Source organism: Meriones unguiculatus, chromosome 1 (assembly GCF_030254825.1).
Source record: "Meriones unguiculatus strain TT.TT164.6M chromosome 1, Bangor_MerUng_6.1, whole genome shotgun sequence".
In the NCBI taxonomy this organism is placed as follows: Eukaryota; Metazoa; Chordata; class Mammalia; order Rodentia; family Muridae; genus Meriones; species Meriones unguiculatus.
In genome coordinates this window covers 123,597,314-123,623,323 of record NC_083349.1, presented here as the reverse complement: position 1 = coordinate 123,623,323, position 26,010 = coordinate 123,597,314, and the positions used below count along the sequence as shown (strand labels likewise).

At 41.6% G+C, this 26,010-nt stretch overlaps 1 protein-coding gene across 1 annotated transcript in view; it reads left to right on the top strand.

Annotated features, from left to right (window-relative positions):
* The first annotated feature begins 9,548 nt into the window (after nt 1-9,548).
* Adam17 (ADAM metallopeptidase domain 17) overlaps nt 9,549-26,010 on the top strand; it is a 49,690-nt gene continuing 33,228 nt past the window's right edge. The window contains exons 1-2 of the mRNA XM_021661533.2: nt 9,549-9,808; nt 20,261-20,393. Coding sequence (XP_021517208.1) covers nt 9,712-9,808; nt 20,261-20,393 — 230 coding nt within the window. The 5' untranslated portion in view covers nt 9,549-9,711. The remainder of the gene's footprint in view (nt 9,809-20,260; nt 20,394-26,010) is intronic.

The window sequence follows — 26,010 nt, the reverse complement described above, 5'->3', positions numbered from 1 at the left end:
AATAAGTTAGAAAAAATCAGTACCCAGAGAAGAAATGCCTTTGTTTCTCTTTGGTCAAGAGCTTACTTGCCTGGTAATGTTAACACATACTTGTAAAGACCATCACTTGGGAAGCTCAGACTGGACTGCACAGAGAGACTTTCCAGAAGGGGGAGGGGCGCCAGTTATTGCAGCTGTTACTGGTAATGTAAATGATTTCAAGTCTCTCCCCCATTAATGAATTTTTAAAATATAATTTATGTGCATGGGTGGTTTGTCTGCATTCATGTCTGTGTGAGGGTGTCAGAATTCCCTAGAACTGGAGTTAGAATTGTGAGCCTGGAGCTGCCATGTGGGTGCTGGGAATTGAACCTGGGTCCTCTGGAAAAGCAGCCACTGCTCTTAACTGCTGAGTCATCTTTTTAGCCCTATATTAATGAGTTTATATATTTTTGACTATTCCGTATCGTCAGCACTTAACTCTGTGTATGCTAACATGTAGCCACTGACCAGAAATCCCGAGCTATAAGATGCTGTTCAAGGTTGTCATCTAAGCATTAAATGTATTGGACTGGGCATGGTGGTACATGTCTTTTTTTTTTTTTTTTTTTTTCTTGTGGTACATGTCTTTAATCCCAATACTTGGGAAGCAAAGGTAGGTGGATATCTGTGAGTTTGAGGTTGGTCTAGTCTATATATAGTGTTCTAGGGCTACTCACTATCTTGTTAAAAAAAAAAAAAATCACAGCCAAGGCTCACAGAAAAACCCTGTCTCAGGAAGAAAAAAAATCAAGAGTTTTATGTATTGAATACTAGCTAAAAGCTCATAGATAGCTGAGCATGATATCACATGCCTGTATCCCACAGTTGGGAGGCAGAAGATAGTGAAAGTGATGCTACCCTGGGTTATAGTATGCCTTGGTTATCCCTATCTGAAGGGAGGACATTGATAAGAATATATGAACAGGGCATGGTGGGAGACAGAGGCAGGCGGATCTGTGTGAGTTCGAGGCCAGCTTGGTCTCCAGTTCTAGGATAGCCAGAATAGCCAGAGCTCTATACAGAAAAACCCTGTCTCAAAAAAACAAAAGCTATAAACCCCCACTCTTCAAAAATGTATGAGTAAAAGTGCTTAAGTTAGATGATAAAACAGAGATTTTTCTAGTCTTTGTAGACTGCCAAGTTTCATCAGAGACTTTTCAAACTATGTAGGCAACAAATATCTGACACCAGTGTTAGGGCCAATGAAATGATGATGCACACAAAGATTTTATATGAAGAGGTTTAATAGATGAAAATGAAGAGAGAGAAGGAGAGAGCCAGACATAATAGGGGGAGGTGGGGGGGCGCCCTGACAGAGAAAGAGGAGAGAGTAAGAGGGCAAGAAGAGTAAGAGAACAAGAGGGCAAGAGAGTTGATCCTTTTAAGGAGCAACTTAACCACACCTGCAAGGTGAGGCAACCTGGTGGGCGACACATGATGACATCATTGGTTGCTAGGCAACCCAGAAGCAGGCTGCCTAAATACTAACACCTTCCATTTCTGGTAAAAAATCTGGGAGCAATCTGGAAGAGGAAATGAATTTGAAGAAAGGCTCACCTGCCTTTGTGATGCTGATGGAAACATTCCATTAGAGGAAGAGTGATACAATTTCCTGCATGGAGCAAAAATCAAAGCCAAAAAAAACACACATTAATGAGATTCACTTTGCTTAGTCTCCCTTCCTTAAGATCAGATCTCACTTCATACCTAACTTAGGCATCCCCTCTATTTAAGACAGATCTCAAGGGCAAATACTACCCTACCTCTCTAAGAGCTCTTGCTTCTCAAGAGCTTGGCAAGCTTCTTTCACATCTCCCAAAATAGATCTCACTAGAACTCTGCATTAGGTGCTTAACTTGAATGGCCTGAAGTGGGAAAGGTGGACGGTTGGCTTTCCAGCTGTTCTAGAATATCTTTTGCTGGGTAGGATGGTCTTCACCAGCCGGGCGCACACGCATTTCATTGGTCAGGAGATAGTCAAGAACTAGCTTGTCCGAGCCAGGGCCCACTGTCAGGAGCTATATGTAGGCAATGTGCCGTGGACTGGAGATCAGGAACCCTCAGCTGTCATTCTTGCCATAAATACTGAGCACCTGGTGAGAAAAACTAAGCCTCTTTCTATTGACAAGGTGGAAGGATGCTACCAAATGATTCAGGATATTTAAAAAAAATGTTGGCTTCATTTATGCATATGAGTGTTTTGTCTGTCTCTCTGTGTGTGTATCACATGCATGCTTGGTTGTCTGAAGAGGGCATAGAATCACCTGGAATACGAGTTATAGATGTGAGCCTCCATGTAGATGCTAGTAATTGAACCTAGGTCTTCTGGAAAAGCAGACAGCACTCTTAACCACTGAGCCATATCTCCAGCTCTAATTCAAGAATATTTTATGCTCAATGTTTTGCACTAAGATTCCATAGAAGACTTCTTTTGGAGCTAAAGAGTAGCCACAACTAGACAACAAAAAACAAGATAGAACATGGGGCATGAAGCTAATGATTAAATGGCAACTATATTCTATGCTTCAATTTGCATCTATTCTACTAACAAATTTATGTTTGCTTTTCTTTCTGGAACCAAGTAAAATGTCAACAAATCAAAGAGTGATCAAATACAAGGATAGTATATACCTTATACAGGTAATAAGCTAGTGTTCTAATTCTAAGTGGACTTGCCTGATTTGTGCTCCTATAAAGTAAGCCAATAAATAAATGGTAATATTTACCCAAGGTGACTATGTTGTGATTCTCCGGGGTGACTAGTATGTCTAAAGCAAAGCACCACACTGCACAAGGATCACATAGGATCAGAATTGGAGGACACCTAAGCCCCCTATCTTTGTGGCACATGCACAACCTGAATATACATTGAATGCTTTTGCCTAGTCTAGATCTTAAAGGTTTTCATAAGCAAATCTTGGTCTGCTGTGGTGATATTTCCTCTGTCAGTTATAATGTGAATGTTTACTGCTCGAGCCAGGTCATCTACAGCACCAAATGCTCCCCTGATTCCCTGTCTTCAGGAGTAAACTGATTCTTGACAAAATGGATGGGCTTGCCTGCAGTAGCCAGGAACCAGGAATTTCTACTCCTAACTCTAATTGTATTGAGCATTAAAATGGGAGGAACACTACCCTTCAGGCTCCAAACATCCATTTAAATCATCTGATCATTATTAAATGTAAAAGCCACTTCTAGATTCTGGCCTGTTTTTGCAGGGCCTGTTATCTAAAAAAATCTCGGGTTTTGTTGTTGTTGTTGTCATCTTTCTGGTCTAGCATGTGATAGCTGGTGTCTTATGACTTAGGAAAGGCTCTCTGCCAATAGGCAGGATGGGAGGGAAGAAGAGGAAGGACAGAGATACAGCTACTTGTTAATAGCCTTGGACCAAGAGAAAGGAGGTTAAATTGCTGGGCAACAATTGATGGCAACTGGACTCCCTTATGGATTTTATTATATTCGTTCAAGAAAAAAAGGGGAAGGGAGGACAGTGGGAGGACAACTACATCATAAGAGACTTAACCTCCAAGTTGGGAGAACTATGTAAACATTCTCCTCGTTTTCTGCTGTCTCCTGTGCTGTCTCAAATTATCATAATGGCTGTGAAGGCAGGCCCAAAATTTTTCCTCACATTAACATATGGCTCTTCTGCATATACATATAAGCAGGTAGGAGGACAAGACATGAGGAATGTTAACTGTTACAAAAACAGGGAAGGAGGGAAGTGAGGGGAGGCTTAAAATGCTTTCACAGTTCATTATACTAATGCTGATTTTTACCTCTCTATGTGTGTGAGTGTTTTGTTTTCTTGTCCGTCTGTGCACTGCATGTGTGCTTGGTACCCTAGAAAGCCAGAAGAGGGCAGAAGAGGGCATCAGACATCCTGGAACTGGAACTGCCATGTGGGTGTGTTGGAAACCTGGCACCTGCAAGAACTATTTCTGTTAACTGCTGAGCCATCCCTCTAGCCCAATTTCTTAGTTTTGACAACACACACACACACACACACACACACACACGGAATGCTGATTGACTACTAAGTAGGAATTCAGTTATCTAAGAATGAAAGTATTTTTATGATATGGGTCTCTTCTGAATTACCAGATTTTGAGTGTTGGGAAAAGGCTTTTGGCTAAGGTCTCTGGCCGTTGTAAAACTGGAGAAGTGGGGCCAATCAATCTAAGTCAGAACTTGGCCACTTTAGACCTTAAGTAACTTTGACCATGATCTTTTCCACTGGTTCTCTTTATCTAAATTCTCCTTATGTTTTAGTTTCTTATGTGGTCCAGTGACTCTGAGCAGCCAAAGGAGACAGGAAGAGAACTCCATAGCTCCTTGTGCATGCCAGAAAGTACATATGATGTACAATACTTTTGCACATATCAAGGACAACCACTGCAGGTAATTCTCTAAAATGTCTAAGGGAAAGTGATACAAAGAAAGTTTTAGAATAGGATCTTCTCAAAATAATGTTATTTTTCTTTTTACCAATTTGAAGAGAACTGTGACTTCAGTTATTATAGGTCTGGATTACAGGCCCATTAAAAATTCCCAGGCTGGGGATGCCTCTCCATGGGTAGAGTGCTTGCCTAGCATGCATGAATCTCTGGTTCAAACCCCACATCACATAAATTGGGCATTGTACACACCTCACCTGTAACCCTACTACTCAGCAGGAAGAGGCAAGAACAGTTTCAGGGCTAGCCTAGGAAAATGAGACTGTGACTCAAAAAAATTTCCCAAAGGATAATGTGTTCATCAGTCAGGCTCATTCAACAGTTTTGTACCATGTTTGTTTTCCATTTTTTCTTCCTAAAGGGATTGTATGTTTACATATGAACTGTTTGAACTAAAGCCTTGGAAATGAGTTGATACATGAATTTTGTATAGTCATATTTAAGTAGCATCCTTTTATGAGATTTAAGAATTCATATTGCTTTTTTAAAGCTCTATTTATTTTTTATACAGTATTCTGCCTGCAGGCCAGAAGAGGGCACCTCATTATAGATGGTTGTGAGCCACCATGTGGTTGCTGTGAATTGAACTCAGGACCTTTGAAAGAACAGCCAGTACTCTTAACCTCTGAGCCATCTTTCTAGCCCCCATATTTCTTCTTTAAAATAATTTTTTTATGTATATTGCCTGCCTGTGTGAGAGTGTCAGTTTCCCTGGAATAGGAGTTACAGTTGTGAGCTGCCATGAGGGAGCTGGAAATTGAACTTGGGTCCTCTGGAAGAGAAGCATGTGCTCTTACAGAGCTCTTAACCACTTGAACCTTCTCTCCAGCCCCATCAAGTCATATTTCCTTTTCTTTCTTTCTTTGAGACAGGGTTTCTCTGTATAGCTTTGGCTGTCCTTGAACCCCTTTTGTAGACCATATTGGCCTCAAACTCACAGAGATCCAACTGCCTCTGCCTCCCGAGTGCTGGGACCATGTGCACCACCATGCCCAAGCATGAGAATTCCTATTTCTTGAAGGGCTAGCTGTACCATCTTTATTCAGCAGATAACAAACAAACAGGCATCCAAGTTAAGGAATAATTAGCATCTTAGAACTAGTATGGGCTCTATGACAGGAAGGGTAAGACAAGTAAGTGGGACTTCGTGGTGTTGCAGTGAGTGGTAGATATCATGGCTTGCTGTCAAGCCTGACAACTTGAGTTTGATCCTTATGACCCGTATTGGTGGAAGGAGAACACCTACTCCTCCCAAGTCACATCTTGAGTATGGTGTTGATATAGGCCTGCCCATATCAAGGACCTCATTGCTTTTACCTCATTTAAGTGGGAGAGGCCAGGACAGCAATATCTTCCCTCGGGTCTGAGTGCATATATTGACAGTATATGGAGCAGTGGCCCTCCTCTGCTTCCAAATGTTTATAGTACCCTTACTGAGATTGTTCCAACTGAGATTAAGCAAACCTGCCTCTTTCTTCAGATGTATGTAATAAAGACACTGTGCCCTGTGGTGCTGTGCCTTCTTCATCAGGAACCACAGCATTTTGTGTCTGCCATTTTTTATTCCTTCCTATCCCAGTTAAGCCAGTCCCTGGAGCCATGAAGAGCACTGCAGTTCTGATTTCCACATGCATGCATCATGTGTATACACAAATGTTATACAGCTATCTCTCTAGTTTTTTTTTTCTTGGACTTAGGTCTCATGTTGTCCAGGGTAGCTATTGGGGGATGGTTCTGTGCACTGTGTATTCAAATGCTGATTTCTGTACCCAGAGATCTGGCTGAAGTCTGGACATGCCATCATCATTATTATTGAAGATCTCCTGTCTCAATGTTGTGTCAAAATCGTTCTCCATCATCTCTGACTAGTTAATAAAGAGATGAACAACCTATAGCTGGGCAGGAGAGTTGAGGTGGGACTTGGAATCCCAGGAGGAGAAAGGAGGATCACCAGAAGGGAGTCACCATGAGAACACAGATGGAGCAGTAGCAGCCAGGGTGAGATTAGTTGGCAGGTAACAGGGCACATAGCTGGGAAGTAGGCTGGAACAGTGTAGATGGATTAATATAGACGAATATCTGCCTACCTACAGTACCTAAAGTTTATTAATAAATATAACAGGTCTCCGTGTCATTATTTGGGAACTAGAACGGGCATTAGAATCACACTTAAAATTTACAGATAGCCTCAAATGTCCCCTGTAGCCAAGCATGACCTTGAACCGATTTTCCTGATCTCACTTCCTAAGTGCTGGATTATAGGTTTCATCACAGGGGTGGTTATTAAATGTAGCTCTGAGCTAAGTTCTCAGGCCTATCTCTCTGTTCATTTAGATTTTTTTTATCAGTAGTGCAGAACCACATAAGTGATTTCTAACAAGTACTACTTAAATTGACTTGCAGTCTATTACTGAATAATTCATTTCAGAGTGGGATCAATAAATCTTACTTTTTTTTTTTGAGTCAAGGTTTTTGTGTGTAGAAAAGGCTGCCTCAAACTCAGGGATCTGCCTATCTCTGCCTCCTGAGTGCTGGGATTAAAGCACTTCCGACTTCATTAAATCTAAAAAAAGTTCAGATGTTAAGATGAACCCAGATCAAGACACCATGGTAATGGCTGTAGAGCAAATTGTCCCTAACTAGGATAATAAACTAGCAAACCTTTTTAACATTTATTTTTATGGGTGTTTTAACTGCTTGCTGTCTGGACATGAGAAGAGGGCCTCGGATTCCCTGGGCTGGAGTTACAGATGGCTGTGAGCTACCATGTGGGTGCTCTTAACTGTGGAGCCCTCTCCACATTTCTTGTTTCTGAGGATCAGGTGGGGCTGCAATGATTTCAGAAGTTTGCTGCAGCTGTAGAATCCTTGCCACTCTCAAGTCTTTGGTTGGTGGTTTGTGTTCCTATCTACTCCTCTGCGTTTCCCATGCTCTTGGAGCATTAATATTGGCTGAGACAGAGGAATCTTAGTTTCGAGGCCACCTCAGGCTGTATAAGAAGACCGTTAAAACAACAATCAGAATAAAGCGAACCTGATACGGCAGAGTGTAAAAACCTAATTTTGGAAGTGAAATGCTGTGATTTCTACTGCATGTGTATGCCCTATGTCACACAGACCAACAGTGGAAGGAGCCCAGTGGGGAAGGAGGCAGACTATAAAAAGGACCAATGGATTGTGGTGAAGGATCCAACAGTGCTGTGACTTTGAAGGTATTTATTTTTTACTGGCAGACAGTAAAAGGATGACCTCACAGTTAAGTGAACATATGTTTACGATGGAAATTTCAAACTTTGCAACCAGTTATAGATATAAAATGAAAGTTACCTAGGGGGAACATATTTCTAAAAAAATATCTATTTTGCGAGTAAAAGAATAAAAGCTGGAAGCCAAATGTGATGGCTCATTCCCTATTATCCCAGCGCTTGGGAGGCTGCAGCAGGAATGCCTGAATGGGGTTACAAAATGAGCCTAGTTCAAAAAGTACACCAAGCAACCTTTCCCCGCCGCTGAAAGCAAACAAATCCCCAAAGAATAAGCCCTTGAAGATCAGATTTGGACTGTCAGTTTTTTACTCCGATTCTGCTGTTCGGTCTTTTATCCAGCATGGCCCTCTGTGGTGTCTCGTGGCCCTTCACCTCCTGCACGAGCTGCTCTTTCATCTTAAAGGTATAGACTACTGCTAAATCAAGGATGAACTTCAAATAGGAATCGTAATTTGAGTCCTGACGTATGAATGGCAAAGATTACGTGAAACAGGACTAACCCTGAAAACTTTGAGCTTTTTGTTTTGATGAAGTGGATCAGGTGCGATCCCAAACCTGCCGGTCTCTCAACCTGCCGGTCTTGACCCCTTTGGGAGGGGTCGCCTCACAGGTACCCTGCAGTTTAGATATTTACAATTCATAACAGTAGTAAAAGTTATACGTAGCGATGAAATAATTTTATGGTGGGGGTCATCACGAGGCACTGTATTAAAGGGTCACAGCATTAGGAAGGTTGAGAACCACAATACTAGCATTTACTAAACATAGCTGATTGCACAAGAGTTAGGGGACACAAAAATATACAGTCTCTAAAGTTAGAAACTTGAGGATATGGGGCCTGGACACTCAAAAGAAGAAATACTGTAACATTTCTATTATTAAAACGCCACAAACAGCTGTGATATCTAATTTATGGGGGTGAATATTTTTTTTTTTCATTTAGTATGCCATCATACAGACTAGGTTTACCTAACATGCCAAAAGATGTACAAACTGTTGGAAATGATGTAAGATTTTAACTGGGACATTCTACAACAGACAAATTTAAATCACAGTTTATCTTTTTCAGGAAGACAACTTGAAATTTGACCAGGGCTAATAATAATACAAACAGTAAACACAGAACCTAAAAAAAAAAAAAAAGACTGCAAAAACACAACTATTCCAAACTCAAGGGATCGAGAAGGGAAACCAACTACGAGTTGGGGGTAGGTGGTCGCTCCTCTTTACGGGTGAGTGAGCAATTAGGATTCCGGTACCCAGAGATTGCGAAGGAGGAAATAAATGTACATTCAGAGGCCTATGTACAGTACCCTGATCATTTCCTGTAACAATTGAGACCTGGTCTTCCCACCCTGTCCGCGTGGACCGGCTAGGCCCCAGGGCACTGTGGGGGGTTTCACGGCCCCATCCTGTCACCAGCGCCTGAGACAAGGCTGGTATTGACCAGCCAGACTCCCACAGCCCCTTTAATAAAGGCGCTAATCAAGATGAAGGCTGCACTGGTCTGAGGGCCTGCCCAACGGCTCCAACCTTCCCTCCCCGCGGTCACCCGAGGACAGAGACCTGACGGTTCTGGGTCGAGTCAGGACGCCGCGAGCTGACGGCCAGCAAGGCGCCAGGCATGCCCCAGAGGGACCAGGAAGGAACAGAGCCCACAAGATGGCGTCAAGCCCGCGCCGGGGCGGGGCGCGCCACGCCTCCCACAATGCTCTGCGGCTCCCCTCTTCCGGCTGTGGGCAGCTCCGAGGGTCGGCGACTGCGACCGGAAGCGGGCTGAGCGGCCGACTTCGAGCGCCGCCTGCACTTCCGGGGCTTTGAGCCTCGCTCTTAAGACTTCCCTGTAGGCGGCGCGGGAGGGAAAAGTTTGTAGGGCCGCGCTGGGAGGATCACCTCCTCTTCCCAATGTGAGCAGTTTCCCGAACGCTCTTTAGGGGAAGGCTGCCTGGAGAGGTGGTGGACGGGAACATGAGGCGGCGTCTCCTCTTCCTGACCACTTTGGTGCCTTTCGTCCTGGCACCCCGACCTCCAGAGGAGCCAGGGTCTGGCTCCCACCCGCGACTTGGTAAGAGCCGGGAGAGCAAAGCCCGGGGAGCAAATTGGCTTAGCTGGCCCCAGAGCGCTTGGGGGGACGCGCAGGGGCGCTGGGGGCGGGGTGTTGGGCGACAGTGGCGCGTTCCGGAGTTTTCGTGTGGGAAGGGGGGTGTGGCTCTCGGTGTTTAGAGAGAGAAAAGAGATGGACTTGCTTCTCCCGTGAGGAGGGACATCCTGGAGGGCTCTCCCGTAGGGACCGAGGGCCTGTGAGGGGTCAGTTCGCCAGGGTTTGCATTTCTGGAACGTCTCTAGAAAAGAGGTGCAGGCGTGTGGACGGTTCGTGTGTGGAGTGGGAGAGATCCGTTGCTAACAAGTGGATCTAAGGTGTTGGGTGGTGCTGACAAAAGCAAGACCCTGGGAGGAAGGAGGGTCCAAGTTCCCCACCACTTGTTGGCTCTCAGAGGCTGACTTGAATTTCTTATGGAGGAGGTACTTAAGCAGTGGTCCAGTTGGAAGGCGCCGGCTGAAGTAGTTTCATTTGCATTTCCTGACTGGATTTGGAATCTTGCAGTTGGATTTCAAGCTCATCCTAAGCACATGACGGACAGAGCGAGGCTCAAACTTCCTAAGCTAACTCTTGACTTGGCTTGCCACGCTGAATGCCTTCCTTGCAGATTTTAAACAAATTACCAGCGCTGACCCGTTTAAACAGTTTAACAGTTTAAACAGCCTAGAAACCAGAGGGCTCCTACTTAGATTTTTAGAGAGCTTGGCTTATAAGGATAGCCATGCATTAGAGAGTGTGAAGTTTTGGTGATAGGCAGCTTACTGGGTATCTTAGGATCCTTTAGCTTGCAAGTGTTGCCATCTAAGACATTTCAGGTAATCAGTAACAAAGTGTGAAACAGTATATTCCCCATTGCATTAAGTTATGATCTTGTCATTATAGTATTTTATTATTCAGATTAAGGGTTTTCTTTATGTCGTTTTATTTTACTTACATTTTTCCAGGCAGGATTTCTCTGTGTAGCCTTGGCTGTCCTGGACTCACTTTGTAGACCAGGCTGGCCTCGAACTCACAGAGATCCACCTGCCTCTGCAGGCATGTGCGACGGTGCCTGGCTTTTTATGTCATTTTGAGACAGGGTCTCACTATGTATTTCTGGTTGCCCTGGAACTCGCTTGTAGACCAGGCCGGCCTCGAACTCACAGAGATCTGTTTGCTTCTGCCTCCCAATAGCTGGATTAAAGGCCTTGCACCGTCACTCCCAGGCTGGCTTGTGTTAGTTTTGTTCGTTTGTTTGTTTACCTTGTGTTTTCATCTTTTTACTGAACAGAGGATGTAATTGACTGGTATGACATTGAATGTATTATATGTTCTTATCCAAATAACTTTCTTCTGTGTGTTTGCATTTTAAAAGTGGATTACATATGTGACAGTGTGATTAAAGAACTGCAAAGGAGCTAGTTAGAAAGTGCTAAAATTTAAGTTGATACAAACTGAAAGAAAAATTTCAAGATGGATAGCGGAGCATAAGGACATGCTTCCTTTTAAAGATGCTAGTGAGAATAAACTTGGATGTGTGACAGTAAAGTGATTTTTGCACCATTCCAACACAGCTTGTTATCATTTTGTCCACAGGTGGAAAGAAAAGCGTGAATCCTAGGGACTCATACAGTGTAGAGAAAGAGTACATTATTTCTAGGTTGATTCTCAGCACTTTAAGCTGAGACCTAAACAGATATGGCTAAAGCAGTGTGCAGTGCATTAGGACGTTTTTATGGCAGACACTTGTGTGTATGTGTGGGGCTCATAACGTCAAGGTAAATTTCAAAAGATTTCAGACAAAATCTGTGACCTACTTTCTTTCCCTTCCACCCACTACATCCTCTTTTATAAAAGTAACACAAAGGAAAAGCAGTTTTGTAATCAAAGTGAGACTTATACACCCCAGCTGCAACTTTGCTATGATATCATGACTAAGCTCATGTGACTCATAACTTTCCTAAATTATGCAATTCATAACAGTTCCTGAAATCATTTTTGGTGATCCGCAGAATACCCTAAAAGTCAAGTTTCTTTTTATTATGTACTTTTTGCCCTTCAGAAAATTATATGCCTAATTGATATTTAGTACATGTATAGTCTAACTATAGAACCAGGTAAGTTAATTAAAAAAAAAAACTTTGAAAAAACTATAAAATGTTTGTTGGTCTTGAAAAACCAAGTGTAACAGTAGGGTTGGGCTAAGCAACAAACTATCACGAACTGCCAGACAAACAAAAAAGTCCTTCTTCAGATGTGCACAAGGGCTGTGTTCATTGCCTCATGTGCATGACAACTCACTATGTTCTTCTGAGACCCATTTTTTTCTACCCCATTAAAAAAGTCTGGCGTGGTGACATAGCACAGTGCTTGCCTAGCATTTATGTGCAAGGTCCTGAGTTTGAGCCCCGTTTCATAGCTTACAGGCTTTAGGTGCTTGGCCTCTTCATGCTAAAGTTGCTGTTTATAAGCTGCAATCCTATGAAATCCAAATACTTAACACAAACCACTGCAAGCGAGGTTTAAGGTAACTTTGTTTTGCAGTAGTAAAGAGGTGAACTGTTTCTGTGATAAAATGAAGAATTAATAGAGCAACGCTTTGGGAATTGGAGAAGTCCTTTTGGCTTTCACAGGATTTTCCAGAATGTTATGTGTGAAGGTCCTCATCTGAGTGTGGTGATTTTGGATCCTTCACCATTTGTGTTGTGGAAGATAGCACCTGTATGCAAGTGGAAGCATACTTTGAAGAGAGTGTGAACTAGGTTGATAGAGAAGAAATGACGACGAGACAGGCTTTATTGTGGTAGGGAAGTGAAAGAAAGGTTTCTGCTTGGCCTTTTGCCCTAAAATCAGCTAAGAGAGCCAGCATGTCTGTCCCCAACTTCCCCTTTGTCTGTGCCCCACCAACAGGAACTGAAGATTCTGAAGAGTACTCTGGTTTCACTTGCTCTTTGTGTTTTCTTAGCTGCTAAATATGTATCTCTGACCTTGTCTTGTTCTCTGAAGCCCCATTCATATCAAGTTGATGGTTACACCTCCATGTTCAAAAAAGCATACTAGTGTAGTATGTCCAAAATGATTTCTCATCTATTTTTGAACAAAGAGTGAGCATGAGCTAGGGGATGGTGGCACATGCCTTTAGTCCCAGGCAGAGGCAGGTATATCTCTGAGTTTGAGGCTAGCCTGGTATACAGAGTTAGTTCTAGGACAGCCAGGGCTACATGCAGAAACCCTGTCTCAAAAAAATGAAAAGAATGTAAAAGGTCTGTAGATATTTCTAGACCCTTCTTTCTAACATGTTATTTATATTTTTCTCACACACATGAATACATTATCTTAACTGCTTGTGAATATGTGTGTAGGTGCACACAAAAGTGTAGACATTTTTAAATTTTAAAAATTATGTTCAGCTTAAAAATGCTGACTTTGAGTTTGATGGGAGAAAGTTGGTTATACTTGAGATGAATTCACTAAAGTCAGTGGCTTTAAAAACTTATCCGAGACAGCAATTCATGTATAAGAGAAGGGTGAGGTGGAATGTTTATTAAGTGTCCTTTAGGCACCACCACATTGAGGCCAGGAGAACCTGGAGAAATTCATAAGGAGCAAAGTATAAGCTGCTTTGCCACTGGCTTGAATTTGAGACTCATAGGATAATATAGGTTTTCTCTGTTTTGCCTAAAATCACTGTCTGGCTCGTCAGTAGTGAGTGTGTGTGCAGATGCATGTGTGTGTGTGAGTGTACATACATGCATACATACATAAGAATGTCCATGTAGATATGGAAGCCAGAATCCCAGGAGTCTTTTTTCTGATACTCACTTTGTTTCTTCAGCAACTTAACCTACTGATCTCCCAGATTCCAGTCTTATTTTGTTCCACACTGAAGTTCATTGAAATTTCTGCCTAACAGTGCCCTTATACACAAAGTCTAAAATCCTTAATATTTCATTCTGTGTTCATCAGCTGACCTCCATCCTCCAGTCTTGTAAATCATAATTCTTTAATGTTTGTTTGTTTTTGTTTTAGGAAGGGTCTCAGTATGTAGTCCTGGCCATTGTGTAACTCACTATGTAGACCGAGCTGCCCTTGAACTCAGAGATCTTTATGCCTCTAAGGTTTGAGTGCTAGGATTAAAGACTTGTGCCCCCACAGATGTCCTCATTGCCTTATGTTATATTCTTGCTGTGATGTTGTACAGTACAGTTTAGCTGAATTGCCTTTTTACTTCTACTGCACTGTATGACATGCCTTCTTTTAGCTGTTAACTCATCCTTAAAAAAAGTTATATATACATATGTGTGTGTTTGTGTGTGTGTGTGTGTGTGTGTGTGTATTTTGCCTGCATGTCTGTGTGCTATGTACATGTAGTATCAGAGGATCCCCTAGAACTGGAGTTAAAGTTTTAAGCAACCATGTGGATGCTGGGAATCAAACCTAGGTCCTCTGGGAGAGCAGCTAGTGCTCTTAACCACTGAACCTTCTATCCAGTCTTCACCCCATCCTTTTGATATAGATACTACTTCTAGGAAAAGCATCCTTGGCTTGCCAGGCAGGAATGCTAATCCTGCTATGTTCTTCCATAATTACCTGCCTCCCGCCATAAAGGTGATACACTTTATGATGATTTTGTGTGAGTGTTCTTCCCCGCTATACTAAAAAAAAATATACATTAAAAAAAAATCTCTGTTACATTGCCATATTAGTTGAATAAATGAGTCATAGTTTGGTGACAGGGTCTCAGTGTGTATCTCTGCCTGGCCTGGAACTCACTATGTAAACCTCACATTCATGCATGCCTCTGCCTCCAGAGTGCTGGGATTAAGGTGTGCACCACCATGCCAGGCACCAGTTTTTCCTCCTTTTCCTCCCCCTTTCCTTCTTCTTATTCTTCTTCTTTGATTTTTCAAGAAAGAGTTTTTCTGTGTAGCCTTGGCTGTCCTGGAACTCACGCTGTAGTTCAGGCTGGCCTAGAATTCACAAAGATCCGCCAGCCTGGGATTAAAGATGTGTGCCACCACCACCTGGCCTTTTTTTTTAATCATTTTTTTTTTTTTTAAATTTTAGTTTCTACTTCTTTATTGAGAGATTTGGGTAGGAATGAGAGAAAAAAAATTGTTGCAAAGGTTATAGGAGAATGTGACCACCAAAGGTTAAAGTTCTGGAAGTGAGAAGTTGTATATCTGAGGGGCACTTGTTTAGAAGGCAGTATTAGGAGCTGTAGGTAGCTCCAGTTTGCTTTACAAGAAGGAGCTGTTTTTATTGAGTTGTTTGTAATAGCTCCAGGACATCTAATTTGTAATATCCAGTTATTAAAAGAAAATAATTGCAATGGAAACACAGTAGCTATTTTAAAGTATGTTAGCAAGCTACATTTAAAAGGCGCTTATTGTAGACAATATACTCAAAATAACTAACAACTATCTTGCCCTTAATTTTCTTCTAGCCCCAATTTTATACATAGTTAAGATATTGGGATATAAATAGCTTTTGAAACCTTCCCTTTGCTCAACTTTGTATTTTACATGTTCTTAAAAACCTGCTGTGACCAGGCTTTTTAATGGTGAGCGGTTCCTCTTGTCCTTTGGAAGTTCTACAGTTTATCTGTTTTCCAGTTTAACTAACCTTGTTGTTTCTAGTTCTTGTTTTTAAAAGCATGTCAGGCTGAATAAAAGGTGAACTGGGTAAGCTGGCTATTAAACATTTGAGTATTACCTGTAAAAAGGAGCCAGGTGCTAGCTGAGCCTTGCTATAAATTTAAGGGAGAGGGTGAAAAGAGCCCTATGTGGAGTGGTTCCCACAGGCTTGATTCTGTATCAGGTGCTTGGTCTCTAGCTGCAAGCATTGTTTTTAGCCATTTGCTTACTTTAGCCTAAGTGGTTTTTCTCTCCCCGCTTCTCCCCCCACCCCAATCCCCGGTTTGGGGCAAGGAGGCCTTTGAGGGCAGGTGGCCTTCTTTGTTTAGTGGCCTTGAACTCCAGCCATCCTCTTGCCTCAGCTTTCAGTAAATGAGATTACCAGTAGGAGCCTTCACTCTGCCAGACTTGTTTAGTGGTTTTCAGACTTGAATTCACATGAGAATCACCTGGAAGGCAACATGAACTGCTGGACCCTACACTGAGGATTTCTGAATGTTTGTATTTCTAACAAGCTTTCAGCTGTCATGCTGCTGGTGTAGGGGGGACCACATTCTGAAGAGCCCTCCCTGATCCATGTTCTTGACAGGGAAAGTATAATATTGAAGTCAGGTTTCTAAGTCAGTAGGTGCGATTATTATCTGAAATGAAACTGAGGTCATGTACCAGCCTGTATCAAGGCAGTTGAATGCCAAAGGATTGTATTGGGTTCTCAGCATTGAGAATTCTTGTGGTTTGTGAACATAAGCCTGATGGGTCAAGCTTCTTTGCTGAATATTTTTTGGTAAAATACTATGAGAGCCAGGTGTGGTGGCCTTCACTAGGGAGGTGGATGCAGGATCAGGAGTTCAAGGCCAGCGTGGGGCTCTGTGAGGTAACACCTTGAGAAAAAGATGCTGCGATGAATAAAATATGGCCCCTTTTGGGCCATATCCTAACCGATGAGGTAAGACATGTCATAATCAAAAGTGTTGGAAGAAAGATACAGAGAGCTCTAAACTTCAGAGGGTAGAAATGTCACATTTGTTTGAAACGCTAAAAAGTCAAAGACCAAAGAAGTAGCTAACTCCAGGAGGGCTAGGCTATTTTCAGAGGAGTTCTAAAGCGCCATTCCAGTAAAGCTTGAGTATTTCAGCCTGGAAAGAATTTTAAAAAACCCACTGCTGTGTTGCACTAGGGTTTGGTTTTATTTTTCTTTCATCCTTTGGTTCTTTGGCACATCAGTGGCATCAGGGTTTGGGACGGTAAGCATGTTACTTAGTTTTCTCTGAGCCTATTTCGTCCTCATTTGGAGGAGAAATACACTCTTAGGATGTTCTATGGAGATAGTGTGGTAAAGAAAGCCTGGGAATTGGTGAACAAGTTGTTTGACCAAGGGGCAAGTTTCTTGAAGGTTTTCCACTGTAGCCCTAAGCTGTATGATTGTACTGTCAAGTCACCATCATCTATCTTGTGTTAGAAAAGTGATTGAGATCTAAAACAGCCTTTTTTTCTGGATTTACTTTAAAAGGAAATTTTGTAAACACAAACTAGCCACTGTGAATTTTTAATTAGAACCTTGAATGAATGCTGATTAACTTTGACCTGGTTGCAGCATGCCTTCGCTCTCCCTTCCCTCAGGCTTACCTTAAGCATTATTAACTGTAAGGTATTATCTCTGACCACTCTGTAGAGGCTGTTCAGTACTTTTATCTTGCTTTAATGTCCACATCCCTACACTCTGTTCCTTTTGGATTCCCCCCTTCCTTCTCTTTTCCTTCCCTCCTTTCCCTTTTTTGGAGACAGTCTCTTACTGTGATCTATCCCACACTGGCCTGGAATTTGCTAAGTAGCTCCCACTGTCCTGAAACCCATGCTCTTCTTGTCTTAGTCTGTGACATGTCTGCATTATAGCTGTATGATCCAGGCTTGGCTTTCTCTTGTGATATCTGTGTCTCATACTAAAATGAGTGTTTGGTCGGACAAGGACTTTGTTCCATTGCTGCTGTCTTTCACCGTGGACTTCATTTAGTGCTTGGCCATAGTATAGCAGCAGGCGAATGAGTTGATGAACACACTGATTGTGGATATTTAGGACTTCTGCTCTTGGGTTGATTGATTGTTGTGCCTGTGTGCATGTTTGTGTTCCTCTTGTATGTCTAGTGTCCTTGGAGGTCAGAAGAGAGTGCCAGGTCCTAAGGAGTTAGAGTTACAGCAGTTACACCTAGCCTCTGAGCCGTCTCTTCAACCCTAAAAATTACTTTTTAAGGATGGATGTGATAGCAGAGGCGGCAGTACCTGAGAGGTGAGGTAGTTCAAGGTCATGCTAGTCTATACTATACAGCCTGTTCAGGGTCACCCTGGACTGTAGAAGATTCTGTCTCTGTCTCTCTTAAAAGATGAGTTTGTTGGCTCATGTTTTTAGTCCCAGCAGTTGGAAGGTTGAGTCTGGAGGATAGCTGTAAATTGGAGGCTAATTTGGGCTATAGTGAGGCCCTGTTTTAGAAACACAAACAAACAAAAATGCTCATAGTCTCAGCACTTGGAATGCTTGAGTTCCTGGGCAGTATAACTACATAGTTTACTCTTGTCTCCCAAATAAAATTATTCTTAATTTTTGGTTGGCATAAAATAATTGGACATTTTTGATGTTTTTTTTAAATTTATGTTTTTTACTGTGTAACAATAAACAGTGCAGGCTGTTGCTCTTCTTAGGAATTCTAGGTCCATTGGAATGATTTGAATGCCCATGATTGTTGAAAGGAAAGGAAAATCTCAACTCACATATTTTAGACATTATTTTATGTGTTTGAGTGTTTGCATGTATGTATGTATGCACATCAAATGTGTGCCTGTTGTCTGTGAAGGCCAGGAGAAGGTATTAGATCTCCTTGAACTGGAGTGATATATGGTTGTGAGTCACCCTGTGGGTGCTGGGAACAGAGCCTGAGTCCTCTGCAAGAGCAGTAAGCACTCTTAAGTACTGAGGTCATTTCTCTAGCCCCCTTTTAGGCAGTTTTAAGAGACTAGAGTCTCTATATTGTCCTCTAAAATTTTTTTTTAAGTTAAAATCTTAAGAAAATTAAAGGTTCTTATTCTTGGAGGAAAACAGCAGAGAGTCTGTTGATTGATTGAAAATGTGGGGATGAGGCTCTGCGTGGTGGCGCATACCTTTAATCCTAGGATTGGGGAGGCAGAGGCAGATGGATCTCTGTGAGTTCCAGGCCAGCGTGTAGGTCTGGTTTTCAATCTCACTGTACTTTTTCTGAGCTGGGGACAGTGCATCTTTGTTTTCTTGGATGGTGGTTTGGTGTGGTAAAGCAATTGGTGTTGATTTCCTTCTGGGGTCTCAATCAGTTCCTTCTCTGCACCTACTGAGTAGGGAGGTGCAGATGTGTTTGTTGGGACAGCGGTGGTAGTGATGCTACTACCAGTCTCATTTTGTAGACTGAGTCTTTCTGACAAGCCCAAACTGGTCTGGAACTCAGGCTTCAGTTTGGGACTTCGTGTTGAAGCTTTGCTTTCCTGGTTTTGGTTTCTTAGGCTGTTAATACATATATCAGTTATATATTTTATTGCCAGTCCACCGATAAGGGATTAATTTAGCTCAGTTTGACAATGAAAATGTTGGGTCAGCTACTTTTATCTTACACACTTTAAACATGTATGCTAGAAATGTCTTTTATCCTAAAGTCTCTTTGTATGTGGTTGTATTTAGATGTACCAAATTGTTATTATCTAACCTCAGTTCATACTCATTTCCCTGGGTGTTTAAGTATGTTCCCACAGCTAGCTTGATTGCCATGATCCATAGTGATTCCAACATTGTAGCTGTTCCTGTATTAAGTCTGTTACCTCCTTACCCCTCCCTTCTTCCGGGAGAAACTGGGTCATTTGTTCTGCAGGAATCTTAACTTTCTAGGTGTGGCTGATGTTTCCTTCACTAGTTATTTAACTTGGCAGCATCGAACCTTTTATGTACTAAGAATCTGAACTTAGATATCCATTAAGTACAGGTTCAGATTTTTTCGTAAGAATATGTGATTTATTGTGCTGGGCATTTGAGCACTTCGGCTTATTGTCTGGCACAGTTGACTACTAGATATAAGTGTTAATAACCTTTAAACTTTGTTTACTCACTTTATGTGTATGAATGTTTTTCCTCTATGTGTATATATATGTACTGTTTGTGTGTTTTGTGCCAGTGGAGGTCAGAAGAGGGTGTCCAGTTCCTGGCACTAGATTTATGGATGGTTGTGAGCTGCCCTGTGGGTGCAGGGACAAGTGCTTTAACTGCTGATCCAGCTCGGTAGCCTCTGGTAGCCTTTATTTCTTAAAGATTTACTTACTTTTAGTCTATGAATGTTTTACATGTATGTATGTATGGATGGATGTATACATGTATACCATGTACGTACCTGTTGCCCATGGACATCAGAGGAGGGCCTTGCATACCTCTCCTTGGAATTGCAGTTACAGGGGTGTAAGCTTCCTTGTGAGTGCTGGGATCTGAACCCAGGTCTTCTGGAAGATCAGCGAGTGCTCTTCACTGCTGAGCTACTGCTTTGGTCTCAATAATCCTTAAAAAAAAAAAAAAAAAAGAAAAGAAAAAAAGAAAAAAAAATGTGTCTGTGTGGGTGCCCCCAAAGGCCAGAAGATGGCCTTAGATCTCATGGAGTTGATGTTATTACTAGGTGTTTTTGAATTGTCTGATGTGGGTGCTGGGATCTGAATTCAGAACCTTATGACAGAGCAGCAGATAATGCTCTTAAACGACTGAGCTATTTACCCAGCCTCTAATACTTTTTTACCTTTATTTCAGAGAAGCTTGATTCTTTGCTCTCAGACTACGATATCCTCTCTTTATCTAATATCCAGCAGCACTCCATAAGAAAAAGGGATCTACAGTCTGCGACACACTTAGAAACACTACTAACTTTTTCAGCTTTGAAAAGGTAACTAAAATTATACACAGGGTAATATTGGGACAATGTGGGGGTGGGGGTTGTTTGGCAAAATGGTAAAAAGGTTATTTACAGAAACCTTAAGAAATTACTTCTTAAAGATTTGTACTTAATGCAATTACAACAGGTTATGTGTGATCCTAACATTGTGTAATGCCTATTTTAAAGTACTTTAAAATATTTTAAATTATTTATCAATATTTTAAAGGAATTAAGTGTCCTAAGAGTATTACTGATGGTAAGAGTGTTATAAAATTCTGACAGTTTTATTAATTGAATGCTTATAATACTTTATATTTTCAAAAAGTTTTATTCATTGTTTTGTATATGAATTTTTTCACGAATATGTCTGTATACCCAGTGTGTGTGTGGTGCCCTCAGAGGCTGGAAGAGGGCATTGATTTCCTGGGACTGGAGTTAACAGAGTTTTGTGAGCTATGATGTGGGTGCTGGGACTCCAACTTGGATCTTATGGAAGAACAGCCAGTGTTCTTAACTGCTGAGCAAGCCCCTATGTTTTTTAAAATTAATTCTTTTACTATTTATGTTTGTGTGTGTGTAAGTATATGTGCATGGGTGTGTGCTAGTGAAGGAACTGTGTGTACCTGAGGAAGCCAGAAAAGTGATCCATTAGAACTGGAGTTAAAGGATCTTGTGAGCCATATGATGTGCGTGCTAGATCTGAACTGATGGTTGGTTCCCATGATAGTTAAAAAAGCAGTAAGATGGGACTAGAGGATGGCTCTGGTTGAGAGCACTGACTGCTCTTGCAGGGCATCAGTTGGATTCTCAGCAGCCACATCAGTTGCAAAAATACCCAAGATCTTAGTTAAAAAGCAGTAGAAGAATATAAATGGGCTATTTTAAAAAATCACTGGATAAGGTTTTTTTTTTTTCCCCCAAATAAAAACAAATACAAGTAATGTTAGCATTGTTTTTAGGGCAAAACTCCAGCTCAAGCTCAACAACAACAAGGCTAGGCTCCGCCCATTTAGTACTCCAGTTAAAGAGACAGCAGTGAGACTCACACATAGAAAGAAGGGGTCCAGGGACTCTCAAGATTATCTTCTAGTTCCAGCATGAGGTTTAAGCAGAGAAAAAAAATTGGGTCATGGGAAAGAGATACTTATGATTAAGCAGTCCTGGTTGAGGTGTGGTTCTCCTTGCCATTGCCTCCGTTCTCGTTCGTTGGGGGTGGTCCAAAGTCCTTATCAGTTGTCATTACTCTGAGTCTTACTGGATGAAGTTTGGGTGTAGCCTCACTCTCCTGGATTATTGTTCTCACCTGGGCTGGTGAAGGTGGACATCTGACTTGTGAGATTTTGTTTTCCTGGTAATACAAAGTACCTATGGGCCCAGTTGAATTAAGCACAAAGATTCCTAGGTGCCTGTTTTAGTAATATATGCATTTGATTTAAAAACCAAATTGTCACAGAGGAACAGGGAGGTAGTTTAATTCGTAACGTGCTTGTCTAGCATACACAAGGTCCTGTGTTTTATTTAACCCCCTACATGCAAACAAGAACGAACAAAAAACAAACAACAGCAAAAAACCTTACAGGGACTATATTAAATTTTCCTTTCCTAAGTTTCCCATGTTTAAAGAGCTTTCTTGTTTTGTAAACTTTTAAAACATTTTAGTCCATTAAACTATTTTTTGACATTTTATTTATTTATTGGCGGTGGGGACATTTATGCTACAACACATATGTAGATCAGTGGACAACTTATAGGAGTTGGTTCTGAGCTTCCACTCTGTGAGTCCCAGGAATCAAACTGGGACCATCTTGGCAGCAAGAGCTTTTGCCCAGTGAGCGGTCTCAATGCCCCTTCAGTGCAAAGTTTTTGCACATAGATTAAAATGTATATGCCTACCTAGCATTACCTCACTATGTTAATGAGTTCAGCCAATAACAGAATACATTTTCATCTGATATGAACATGTCCAGAATTTGACTTGTTAGTACTCCCTGAAAAATAAGTGTTTTAAATTGAATCAGATTATTTATTTATACACTTTTGAGACAAGGTCTTGCTGTGTGGCTCTCACTGGGCTGGAACTCACTGTGTAGACCACACTGGCCTTGAACTTGCAGAAACCTTCTACCTCTCAGGTGCTAGGATTACAGAAATGTGCCTTTGTACCTGGTTCTTTGTGGTACTGGGGAACCCAAGGCTTGGTGTCTGCCAGGCAGGCACTCTGCCAGCTGCACTTATGTCCCCAGCCTAGTGCTCCAGGTTTTATCAGCATATAGCTTCCATCTTCTCCAAGGGCAAATATCTCAGAGTTGTTTTGATTTGTATATCAAATGAAATTGAGTATCATTTCATTTCCTTTCTGTGAATTATGCTTTCACCATTTTTTCTGTTCTTTTTGACTCCCTGAATTATATTATTGCTTGGGACATTCAGGAAATTGGTTAGTTGTTGGCACGTTGCTGATATTTTGTGCAAGAAGTTTTTTGTTTGTTTGTTTGTTGTTGTTTTTTTTGAGACAGGGTTTCTCTGTGTAGCTTTGGCTGTCCTGAAACTTACTCTCTGGACCTGGCGGCCTCGAATTCACAGAGATCCACCTGCCTCTTCCTCCCGAGTGCTGGGATTGAAGGCATACATCACCATCATCCAGCTGCAAGAAGTTTTTTTTTTTTTTTTCAATGTAGTTTATTCAGGAACCTTGAACAATCATCGGACCCTGGGGAAAGCCAGCCCACAGCTTAAATAGCCTCTGGGTAGCCAACCCCAGTGTGCTACGTGGGCAATGCAGATAGGTCCACATACATGGAAGCAAGCCAGATCCTCAGCCTTAGCCAAATGTGGAGTTGTTTGTGACAGAGAGCACTCACCATCGGGAAGGTGGAAGGCGGACACCAGCTCCATCTTTAAGGCGCGGCATTACGCAGCTCTCTACAGTTCCCCCTTTTTGTTTTAGACACATCAGGCAAGAGTAGAGGTCTGATCTCTGATATTAGAAATAAATTGGGACTTTGTACCGATGGTCATTTAGGTGTCATCCACCCAAAGAGCATCAGACCCGTCCGATACCTTTTTCTCAGAGGCGGGACCTGGGACATCAGCCTGCATGCAATCAGACATGCTCTTCTCTGGGTCGAAAGCGGCTGACCCTGAGTGCAGTGCTTAGCCTCGCATCCTGAGCATAACATTTTAGCTTTTTATGGTAGCCAACCATGCTTGGGGAGACTGTCCTGCTTCAATGGCTGTAAAGGCCTGAATGATCATGGCTGCATTACGCTGTTGTGACTGCAAGAAGTTTTTAATAGTATTTTTTTTCTAGTTATTGCCATATCTATCTGTATGGTATCTTTCAGTAACTTTTAAGATTTATATACAGACAGTACAATAGTGATTACAGATATAATATTGACTAGTTAGCTTCCAACCAACCTCAAAACTGAGGTTGGTTTACTGGGCATAACTTCTCTCTAATTCTAACCATTCTCTTCATAGTTGTTTCCTTTTTGAAGGCACATGCCTGTGGCTCATAGAGGGTAAATGCCCACAGTAGAGAGCTGTCTGTGCACAAATAGGATTCCAGAATTAAGTTATTTCTACAGCACTGGTGGGAAGTGTGTTGAGGAGTGGCTGGGAAGGGAGATGGCTTAGTGTGAGTGTGCCTGCTAACAACCTGAGCTCCACCCCTCCACCTTCATGGTAGGAGAGACTCCCTGCGCGTGTACACTGTGGCTAGTGTGTGCCTGCACATACGCACAGTAAGTAAAAAAAAAAGTAGTAAAATGTTTTTAGTATGTAGGAGCAAGGAAGAAGGTACAAAATGAGAACTGAAAACTGAATTTTCTCTTTTCCATAGATTTGAGGCAGCTTGTGGAGTCCTTACGTGTGATAGGGGCAGATATTTTGTAGGTTTTATGTATCTCTGTTGTGTTTCACAAGTGACATTCAGAAAATGTTCATTAAGAACATGTTACTCTAAGCTGTGCATAGTGGTGCACTCTTTTAATCCAGCACTTGGAGCCAGAGGCAGGGGGATCTGTGTGAGGTCTGAGCCATGATAGCTTCCACAGGGAATTTCAGGGCTGCCAGGGCTACATATGCCATCACTAAGAATCCAGGCTAAGATTCTCATTTTCAGATAGCAGTGGAGAACAAAATAACTTAAACCAGAATACATTAGATTTGGAAGTGAGTATTAGAGGTTGAAAAGCATGGAATGAATACTGAAGTGATTGCATCATGAATAGTAGTGTATGAAAAAGGAACCTAGTTTCAAATTTGCCTTCTGAGTTTTGTTTCCTTGCTGATACAAATAAATAAATACCTATTTTACATAATGAAAAAGTTGATAAAAATGGTTTTACCTGACGTACTATCTGGAGGTTTATAAAAGTTGATGTTAAGATCATACAATTTTTTTTTTTTTTTTTTTGAGATAGGGTTTATCCTTGTAGCCTTGGCTGTCCTGGACTCACTTTGTAGACCAGGCTGGCCTCAAAGTCACAGAGATCCGCCTGCTTCAGCCTCTCAGAGTGCTAGGATTATAGGTGCACGCAACTATGCCTGGCTCCAAGATCATACAATTTTAAAAACATAAATTTTATCATTACTGGGCTTTATTTTTTAACTTTACAGTAAGATTAGTTTTTAGAAAAATTGTGTTGTTCATGAGTACGAGTGTGGATGTATGCATGGTGCTGCGGGTATATGGAGATCAAAGGACAATCTTGGGCATCAGCCATTATCTGCCACTTTTTTTGTTTTAAATTGGTCCTCATGTTGGCATGGCAAGTGCCCTCCCCACTAAGGTAGGTCTACCCAGTCTTGACAACAGATTCTTAATGCAGAAAACCTAGAATGCAGTTTCTGGGGCTTTCCTAGGAAGAACATTAGAGACACTAGTACAACTCATGGGGAGCTTTCCCACTGAATAGGGCGTTTGTAATAGGGTGCTTTTCTTCTCAGGGTCCAGCCACAGTCGAGAGAACAGTAATGATAATGTGCAACGTAGGAGGACACGGTTTTGGATAGCAGAGGAAATGAGCCAAGGTTTTATGAAATGCTGTATTGTGTCTCTCTGACCATCAAAAAATATATAAGCAAAACTAAAATTACCTTGTATGCTCAAAAAGTTAAAAATACTTGTTGCTCTGGATACAGTCCCAGTCTGGATTTCTTCTTGGCATTTGAAAGATTTATACATACCCACAGGGAAGTAACATTTCATATTTTCAACACCATAGCTGACAAAATTTGTTCCTATGGCTGAGATGAATCACATGTCTTACTTTGCCTTGGGTATTAGTGGGCACATTGAAAGGTCTCTGTAAATATTGACAAAGTCTGCCTCACTATGCCAAGTTTTTATTTTAGAATGAACATGCTTTTAAAGTATTAAATAATATAAAGAGATGAAATGTATTTATTTTAATATCTGCATTTAGAAGCTTTGTATCTATTTTCTCAGTAGTAATTATATATTACTGTTATTCAAGGTAACTTCTATTAAGGAGGAAAAAACATGGTTATTTTGAAATAAATACAGAAGCAGAATTTTAGTAATTGTACACAGTAGTAAGAGTCCTCTTGCAGGATACCAGCTTGATTGCTAGAAGCAGTGAAATACACATTCCTTGGT